At 56.7% G+C, this 9630-nt stretch overlaps 1 protein-coding gene across 1 annotated transcript; it reads left to right on the forward strand.

Moving 5' to 3' along the window:
• The first annotated feature begins 125 nt into the window (after positions 1-125).
• Positions 126-7482, forward strand: NPRL2 (NPR2 like, GATOR1 complex subunit). The gene is made up of 12 exons (XM_040406888.1): positions 126-175; positions 2883-2959; positions 3032-3123; positions 3232-3400; positions 3610-3718; positions 3793-3929; positions 4084-4181; positions 4429-4465; positions 5840-5933; positions 6278-6395; positions 6622-6764; positions 6887-7482. Coding segments are annotated over exons 1-12 (1143 nt in total). The 5' UTR covers positions 126-174; the 3' UTR covers positions 6955-7482.
• The last annotated feature ends 2148 nt before the right edge of the window (positions 7483-9630 follow it).

The following is a 9630-nucleotide window of genomic DNA, read 5'->3' on the forward strand; positions in this document are numbered from 1 at the left end:
TCCTGTCACTCACCTGTGAAGCTCCTCCCACTTTCACTTGCTTTTGTCTTTGAATCAGGACTCCATAGTTAAGAAGTAACCAATAAGAGGTGAGGGGCGGGGCGTAAATGAGAGCGAGGCTTGAAACGCTTCCTCGCTGCTTCCGGTGTGATCTGTGATTGCCTGAAGAGCAAGAGTGAGTACCGAGCAGCGCTGGGGGGGCGGGATCTGCCCCCCATTCCGACCCCTGCTGAGAGGAGGGGGCTCAAACTGTGGAACCAGGGAAGAAAGAGGAAGGAGGAGGGTTTAAATGGGAATGTACTGACATAGAGGCTAATATAGTGCCAGATAGTGCTCATATCGTGCCATGAGGGTTCATACAGTACCGTATTGTGCCCAGAGAGTGCTCATACAGTGCTCCTATAGTACCGTACAGTGCTCCTATAGTACCGTACAGTGCACATACAGTACCGTACAGTGCTCATATAGTACCGTACAGTGCACATATAGTACCGTACAGTGCTCATATAGTACCGTACAGTGCACATATAGTACCGTACAGTGCTCCTATAGTACCGTACAGTGCTCATACAGTGCTCCTATAGTACCGTACAGTGCTCATACAGTACCGTATTGTGCCCAGAGAGTGCTCCTATAGTACCGTACAGTGCTCATATAGTACCGTACAGTGCTCATATAGTACCGTACAGTGCTCCTATAGTACCCTACAGTGCTCATACAGTGCTCCTATAGTACCGTACAGTGCTCATACAGTACCGTATTGTGCCCAGAGAGTGCTCCTATAGTACCGTACAGTGCTCATATAGTACCGTACAGTGCTCATATAGTACCGTACAGTGCTCATACAGTACCGTATTGTGCCCAGAGAGTGCTCATACAGTACCGTACAGTGCTCATATAGTACCGTACAGTGCTCATACAGTACCGTACAGTGCTCATACAGTACCGTACAGTGCTCATACAGTACCGTACAGTGCTCATACAGTACCGTACAGTGCTCATACAGTACCGTACAGTGCTCATACAGTGCTCATACAGTACCGTACAGTGCTCATACAGTACCGTACAGTGCTCATATAGTACCGTACAGTGCTCATATAGTACCGTACAGTTTCCAGATACAGTGAGAAGGGCGCCTGTGTGCTCAGGGTACCAAGCCTTGCAGAGATAATTCCATGATGTGCCCATATAGCACCAACGTAGCATTCTCCGTGGGCACTGTCACCCACAGGCCCCACCCCGCTAAGTGACAGCCTCTCTTGATATCCACAGGCCCCGCCGCCCCTGCTTAGTGACGGCCTCTCTCTTGATATCCACAGCCCCTCCCCCACTTAGTGACATCCTCTCTTGCTATCCACAGACCCGCCCCCGCTTAGTGACATCCTCTCTTGCTATCCACAGACCCGACCCCGCTTAGTGACATCCTCTCTTGCTATCCACAGACCCGACCCCGCTTAGTGACATCCTCTCTTGCTATCCACAGACCCGCCCCCGCTTAGTGACAGCCTCTCTTGCTATCCACAGACCCGCCCCTGCTTAGTGACATCCTCTCTTGCTATCCACAGACCCGACCCCGCTTAGTGACATCCTCTCTTGCTATCCACAGACCCGACCCCGCTTAGTGACATCCTCTCTTGCTATCCACAGACCCGCCCCTGCTTAGTGACATCCTCTCTTGCTATCCACAGACCCGACCCCGCTTAGTGACATCCTCTCTTGCTATCCACAGACCCGCCCCTGCTTAGTGACATCCTCTCTTGCTATCCACAGACCTGACCCCGCTTAGTGACAGCCTCTCTTGCTATCCACAGACCCGCCCCCGCTTAGTGACATCCTCTCTTGCTATCCACAGACCCGCCCCTGCTTAGTGACATCCTCTCTTGCTATCCACAGACCTGACCCCGCTTAGTGACAGCCTCTCTTGCTATCCACAGACCCGCCCCTGCTTAGTGACATCCTCTCTTGCTATCCACAAACCCGACCCCGCTTAGTGACATCCTCTCTTGCTATCCACAGACCCGACCCCGCTTAGTGACATCCTCTCTTGCTATCCACAGACCCGACCCCGCTTAGTGACATCCTCTCTTGCTATCCACAGACCCGCCCCCTCTTAGTGACATCCTCTCTTGCTATCCACAGACCCGCCCCCTCTTAGTGACATCCTCTCTTGCTATCCACAGACCTGACCCCGCTTAGTGACAGCCTCTCTTGCTATCCACAGACCCGCCCCCGCTTAGTGACATCCTCTCTTGATCTCCACAGACCCGACCCCGCTTAGTGACATCCTCTCTTGCTATCCACAGACCCGCCCCTGCTTAGTGACATCCTCTCTTGCTATCCACAGACCTGACCCCGCTTAGTGACATCCTCTCTTGATCTCCACAGACCCGCCCCCGCTTAGTGACAGCCTCTCTTGCTATCCACAGACCCGCCCCCGCTTAGTGACAGCCTCTCTTGATCTCCACAGACCCGCCTCGCTTAGTGACAGCCTCTCTTGCTATCCACAGGCCCCGCCCCACTTAGTGACATCCTCTCTTGATATCCACAGGCCCCGCCCCACTTAGTGACAGCCTCTCTTGCTATCCACAGACCCGCCCCCGCTTAGTGACATCCTCTCTTGCTATCCACAGACCCGCCCCCGCTTAGTGACAGCCTCTCTTGCTATCCACAGACCCGCCCCCGCTTAGTGACATCCTCTCTTGATCTCCACAGACCCGCCCCCGCTTAGTGACAGCCTCTCTTGCTATCCACAGACCCGCCCCCGCTTAGTGACAGCCTCTCTTGCTATCCACAGACCCGCCCCCGCTTAGTGACATCCTCTCTTGCTATCCACAGACCCGCCCCTGCTTAGTGACAGCCTCTCTCTCTCTCGATATCTGCAGTGATGTCCAGTCGGAGGATCGAGTGCGTTTTCTTCAGTGAGTTCCATCCGACCCTCGGCCCCAAGATCCGTTACCAGGTGAGTGGAGATGACGCTGCATGATACTGGCTGCACTGCGGCGGGATGATGATGTCACCCGTGTATCGGCAGGTTCCTGAGGAGTACATCTCACGGGAGCTGTTTGACACCGTCCAGGTTTATATAATCACCAAACCCGAGCTCCAAAACAAGCTGATCACAGTGTAAGTGTAAATACCGTGGCCCCGGATCACAGGGGCCCCCAGCCTTTAATGTAATAGCTGAGGTTTTGGGTCTCCCCTGCCGCTGAGTCTCCTCTGGTCTCTCTACAGCACCGCCATGGACAAGAAGCTGATCGGTTGCCCGGTGTGCATCGAGCACAAGAAGTACAGCCGCAACGCCTTGCTCTTTAACCTGGGCTTCGTGTGTAACGCCAGGGCCAAGACGTGCGCGCTGGAGCCCATCGTCAAGAAGCTGGCAGGATACCTGAAGACGCTGGAGGTGGGGGTCTCAGGGGTTTATGAGCAGGCTTCAGAGCTGGAATCTCCCAGCATTCCCTGCTTGTTCAGGGTCTGCTGAGGGGACTTGCATTATGGGAATCTGTCCCGGCCTCTGATGTATTTGAGGCGCTCTAGTGAGGATGTTGCTGACTGTTTCCAATGTCCAGCTTGATTCTGGAGCAGGTCCGTCACCTTCTTGTCTCGTTGTAGCTGGAGTCCGGCTTCATCTCTAATGAGGACAGTAAGCAGCGGTTGGTGCCCATCATGAGTATCCTGCTGGAGGGGCTGAACTCCACCGGAGAATGCTCCCTGCCTATAGGTACAGCCCCGGAGTCCTTCCGTCCGCTGGGCGCCGCTGATCACTCCCTGCTCATTGATGTCTTCTTCTTCTAGATGAAAGTAACACCATGCACCTGAAGGTGATAGATCTGCGTGCGGCGCCCCCCACAGCCCAGGAGTACGACGTGCCCGTGTTCACAGAAGACAAGGAAGAGTTCTGTAATGCACAGTGGGATCTGACAACGCAGCAGGCAAGTCATCAGCGTCACCCAGCTTTCCTCGGATCCTGAATGCCTTACAAATCCGTGTCGATTCACAGTTTAACTGCTCTGCACGTGTCAGTGTTCACTGCATGTGTAGAATTATAGTCATGATTCGGGGTTGTGACTGAATTTTCTCCTCCAGATTCTTCCGTACATTGATGGTTTCCGCCACATCCAGAAGATCTCGGCTGAGGCCGATGTGGAGCTGAACCTTGTGCGGATAGCGATCCAGAACCTTATGTGAGTGCTGCAGCGGGCGCCGACTGGATGAAGAATACAATCCCTTTAATCCTACATCTGATGATCCAGAAAATGTGATCGATCAAAACTCTGTAATCTGGAATTTACCAAAACCTCCGACTGCGAGTGTCCAGCCTGTGACCGGCTGATAGTCCGCAATGTCTGAGGATCCAGGACTCCTCCATCAGATGTTTCTGTGTTCATTATAAGCCGTGCTTGATTATAACTCTCATCTTCCTGTTTCTAGGTATTATGGGGTGGTGACTTTAGTTTCCATCTTCCAGGTAAGAATCTCAGGATTTCTGGGGTTTTGATTTCAGCATGACTTGTGTTTGACCTCATGTCCAGCCGGCCGCTCGCTCCCTGGACGAGCTGGGATAGCTGCTGCTCCTGCGGGCTGCCCGCTCGCTCCCTGGACGAGCTGGGATAGCTGCTGCTCCTGCGGGCTGCCCGCTCGCTCCCTGGACCAGCTGGGATAGCTGCTGCTCCTGCGGGCTGCCCGCTCGCTCCCTGGACCAGCTGGGATAGCTGCTGCTCCTGCGGGCTGCCCGCTCGCTCTCTGGACCAGCTGGGATAGCTGCTACTCCTGCGGGCTGCCCGCTCGCTCTCTGGACCAGCTGGGATAGCTGCTGCTCCTGCGGGCTGCCCGCTCGCTCTCTGGACCAGCTGGGATAGCTGCTGCTCCTGCGGGCTGCCCGCTCGCTCTCTGGACCAGCTGGGATAGCTGCTGCTCCTGCGGGCTGCCCGCTCGCTCTCTGGACCAGCTGGGATAGCTGCTGCTCCTGCGGGCTGCAATGCTTCTAGGATGGCTGGGACAGCTGACAGAACCGCAGCAGGTCCAAAGAACTATGGGATGGCCGCCCGCTGTCTAGGATGGCTGGGACAGCTGACAGAACCGCACCAGGTCCAAAGAACTATGGGATGGCCGCCTGCTGTCTAGGATGGCTGGGACTGATAGTTCTCTGTGCCCGCTGCAGTTCTATGGGATGGCCGCCCACTGTCTAGGATGGCTGGGACTGATAGTTCTCTGTGCCCGCTGCAGTTCTATGGGATGGCCGCTCGCTCTTTAGGATGGCCCGGACAGCCGCTCGCTCTTTGCCTGCTGCAGTTCTATGGGATGGCCGCCCGCTGTCTAGGATGGCTGGGACTGATAGTTCTCTGTGCCTGCTGCAGTTCTATGGGATGGCGGCCCGCTCTTTAGGATGGCCCGGACAGCTGACAGAACCGCAGCAGGTCCAGAGAACTATGGGATGGCCGCCCGCTGTCTAGGATGGCTGGGACTGATAGTTCTCTGTGCCTGCTGCAGTTCTATGGGATGGCCGCCCGCTCTTTAGGATGGCCCGGACAGCTGACAGAACCGCAGCAGGTCCAGAGAACTATGGGATGGCCGCCTGCCGTCTAGGATGGCTGGGACTGATAGTTCTCTGTGCCCGCTGCAGTTCTATGGGATGGCCGCCCGCTCTTTAGGATGGCCCGGACAGCCGCTCGCTCTTTGCCTGCTGCAGTTCTATGGGATGGCCGCCCGCTGTCTAGGATGGCTGGGACTGATAGTTCTCTGTGCCCGCTGCAGTTCTATGGGATGGCCGCCCGCTCTTTAGGATGGCCCGGACAGCCGCCCGCTCTTTGCCCGCTGTGTACATCTCGTCTTCTCCTTGCAGTACTCCAATGTGTATTGCCCGACGCCCCGGGTGCAGGAGCTGATTCACGACAAGGCTCTGCAGGAGGAGTGCGTCTCCTACATCAGTAAACCAGGTGACAGTTATCACTTTATCCGGGATTTTCCTTTGGGATTGACTGCTGCCGGTGGCCTGTATATTGGGGTGGGGGAGGACGCTGCTTTCTGAGAGAGCACGTCTATAGCATTGTCAGTGATGTAAAGGGGTATTCCGCTGACATTAACCACAGTCAGCCTCTCCCCAGACTAAAATGGCTGAGAACAGAGATGAATAGATTGTAACCACCTCTTCTACAGTCGGTGTCTCGCCGTTATATGGGCAATACAATGTGGCGCACGGTGAGCCCTGCCGGATGATGGTGCTGGTGCGGGGCAGCTCTCCATCCTTCGTCACACGTGTCCCTTGTTTGCCGGCTCTTAGGTCTAAAGCGGCCAAGTCTGCGCGACGTCTTCCAGCTGTACTGCGGCCTCAGCCCCGGCACCACTGTCCGCGACCTTATCGCCCGTCACACACAGCAGCTGCAGAAAGTGGATGAAAGGTCAGTGCGGTATAGTGTGCACAACCAAGGGTCCAGGCGGAAAGGGGTTTGGGTCGAAATTGGGACACATTGTGGGGTGAAGGGACTGGAAATGAGCAGCAGGACATCGTAACAGCAAATCCTTCTGGGAGGTTTGTGGCGCTGCTCATCGCTGCTTCTCCCCCGCCGCCGGCAGCGCAGATTGTGTCGCTGACCCGTCCTGTACCTTATATTCTGTGTGACACAGGAAACTCATCCAGTTTGGGCTGATGAAGAAGCTGATCCGAAGACTCCAGAAATACCCGGTGAAAGTGTCCCGCGATGAGCGCAGCCCCCCTGCTCGCCTCTATACTGGAAGCCACAGCTACGACGAGATCTGCTGCAAGACAGGTACCAGGAAGACGCCATGACTGGTATTAACATACGGATGGGGGAGGGAATAACCCTGACACCTGCCCCCGTGTACAGATATACAGGGTGTCCTCCATGTAATGCTCGTCTTTTCTCCCCAGGAATGAGCTACCGAGAGCTTGATGAGCGACTGGACACCGACTCCAACATCATTGTGTGCATGAAGTAAAGGGAGCGGAGGCGAGCAGGAGAACCGCGGGAGCGGAGGCGCGCTGAGCAGGAGAACCGCGGGAGCGGAGGCGTGCTGAGCAGGGGAACCACGGGAGCGGAGGCGCGCTGAGCAGGGGAACCGCGGGAGCGGAGGCGCGCTGAGCAGGGGAACCGCGGGAGCGGAGGCGGGCTGAGCAGGGGAACCGCGGGAGCGGAGGTGCGCTGAGCAGGGGAACCGCGGGAGCGGAGGATGCCTCGCACACGCCAGCCACAGATACGGATGTTTCCTGCCCCTCTTAATAATAAGGATTTACAGCTAAGGGTTGTCTTCAGCGTTTGTTCAGTCAGTATACAGATATGTGGGGGGGTCCTATACTGCTCCTCGGAATTACTGCGAGGCCTTCTGCACAGATGAGTGGTGGATCTTGGGGGGCAGTACCGACATCCCACCAGCCTGCAGGATGTTACACTGATGGAGTGAACGCAGCTTGGCTAATGTCCCTAGTCAGGTGCACTCTCTCTGTGAACTGGGTGGGGCGGCTGCTCTCTCTCTCTGTGAACTGGGTGGGGCGGCTGCTCTCGCTCTCTGTGAACTGGGTGGGGCGGCTGCTCTCGCTCTCTGTGAACTGGGTGGGGCGGCTGCTCTCGCTCTCTGTGAACTGGGTGGGGCGGCTGCTCTCGCTCTCGGTGAACTGGGTGGGGCGGCTGCTCTCTCGGTGAACTGGGTGGGGCGGCTGCTCTCTCTCTGTGAACTGGGTGGGGCGGCTGCTCTCGCTCTCTGTGAACTGGGTGGGGCAGCTGCTCTCTCTCGGTGAACTGGGTGGGGCGGCTGCTCTCTCTCTGTGAACTGGGTGGGGCGGCTGCTCTCGCTCTCTGTGAACTGGGTGGGGTGGCTGCTCTCTCTCGGTGAACTGGGTGGGGTGGCTGCTCTCTCTCTGTGAACTGGGTGGGGCGGCTGCTCTGTGAACTGGGTGGGGCGGCTGCTCTCTCTCTGTGAACTGGGTGGGGCGGCTGCTCTGTGAACTGGGTGGGGCGGCTGCTCTCGCTCTCGGTGAACTGGGTGGGGCGGCTGCTCTCTCTCGGTGAACTGGGTGGGGCGGCTGCTCTCTCTCTGTGAACTGGGTGGGGCGGCTGCTCTCTCTCGGTGAACTGGGTGGGGTGGCTGCTCTCTCTCTGTGAACTGGGTGGGACGGCTGCTCTCGCTCTCTGTGAACTGGGTGGGGCGGCTGCTCTCGCTCTCTGTGAACTGGGTGGGGCGGCTGCTCTCTCTCGGTGAACTGGGTGGGGTGGCTGCTCTCTCTCGGTGAACTGGGTGGGGTGGCTGCTCTCTCTCGGTGAACTGGGTGGGGTGGCTGCTCTCTCTCGATGAACTTGGTGGGGCGGCTGCTCTCGCTCTCTGTGAACTGGGTGGGGCGGCTGCTCTCGCTCTCTGTGAACTGGGTGGGGCGGCTGCTCTCGCTCTCTGTGAACTGGGTGGGGCGGCTGCTCTCGCTCTCGGTGAACTGGGTGGGGTGGCTGCTCTCTCTCTGTGAACTGGGTGGGGCGGCTGCTCTCGCTCTCTGTGAACTGGGTGGGGCGGCTGCTCTCTGTGAACTGGGTGGGGCGGCTGCTCTCGCTCTCGGTGAACTGGGTGGGGCGGCTGCTCTCGCTCTCGGTGAACTGGGTGGGGCGGCTGCTCTCGCTCTCGGTGAACTGGGTGGGGCGGCTGCTCTCTCTCGGTGAACTGGGTGGGGCGGCTGCTCTCTCTGTCAGCTTGGGTCGGTGGATGGTCTCTCTCGGTTAACTTGGGGGGGGGCTTTCTCTCACCCTTTCTCTCAGCTACTTTCTGTCAGCGAGCTGGGGTCCGATAGTGTTCAGAAGAGTTTCTGCAAGGCCTTGTGCACACATTGATAAATGGCTCGAGCTAGGAGGACACTACAGGCATCCCACTAACCTGTAGGGTGTTACATCTGGCATATGGACGGTATATCCCTGTACTGACGAGGAGTGGGACCTCTGACCCATCTACATTTGGGGTGGGGGGGGGGGGGGGGTCTCTGCTTTGGATGATATCACTAGACATGTTCCAGGCTCCTTAATGGATCAGACATTGACTAACAGGACAGCGGCCGATAGGAGGCACTAGAGAGGCAGCCGTCGTCCTTCTGGAGGAGCCAATCTGCATATTCATGTCCGAAAGGTATTAATTACTCATTAGAATAGAATGCTTATTAAATGATTCTTTCAGATCAGTAACTTCTTTTCTGATTTCACATTTTTCTTATTTTATGGGGGGGGGGTTATCGTCTATGGAGCCATCGTCCGAAGCTGGAAAACATGGTACAGCGGGCACTGCGAATAAGACAATAGGGACGTGAGCGGAGCGTGCCCCCCGCCTGTACTGAGGGGGCGGCGAGCTGCAGTTATGGGTGTGTGTTCTCCACATGCAGAACGTGTAAGGCCTCGTTCAGAGCGCCTGTACTGCAGCCAAAAGTGGCCGTCCTCACCGCAGCGCAATTTCTACTCGTCTTTTATGCCACACTTTCACGTCGCAGATTTGCCGTGGACGTGTTATATTATGGGAGGTCCCTCTTTTAAAGCGGCGATCCTTACAGAGGAGCTGTCATAGGCTCAAGGACGGCCGATTACCGGTAAGCGTAATCCAAATATTTACCTTGTATGACAAATCCGCATCAGGTCAGATCTGCGGTGGCGA

The sequence above is a fragment of the Bufo bufo genome, chromosome 9 (genome assembly GCF_905171765.1).
Source record: "Bufo bufo chromosome 9, aBufBuf1.1, whole genome shotgun sequence".
Lineage (NCBI taxonomy): Eukaryota > Metazoa > Chordata > Amphibia > Anura > Bufonidae > Bufo > Bufo bufo.

Coding starts and splice junctions, on each gene's coding strand:
- NPRL2 (XM_040406888.1), top strand. Junction 3,719..3,792: donor AGAATGCTCCCTGCCTATAG/GTACAGCCCCGG, acceptor TTCTTCTTCTAG/ATGAAAGTAACACCATGCAC. Junction 5,934..6,277: donor CTCCTACATCAGTAAACCAG/GTGACAGTTATC, acceptor GCCGGCTCTTAG/GTCTAAAGCGGCCAAGTCTG.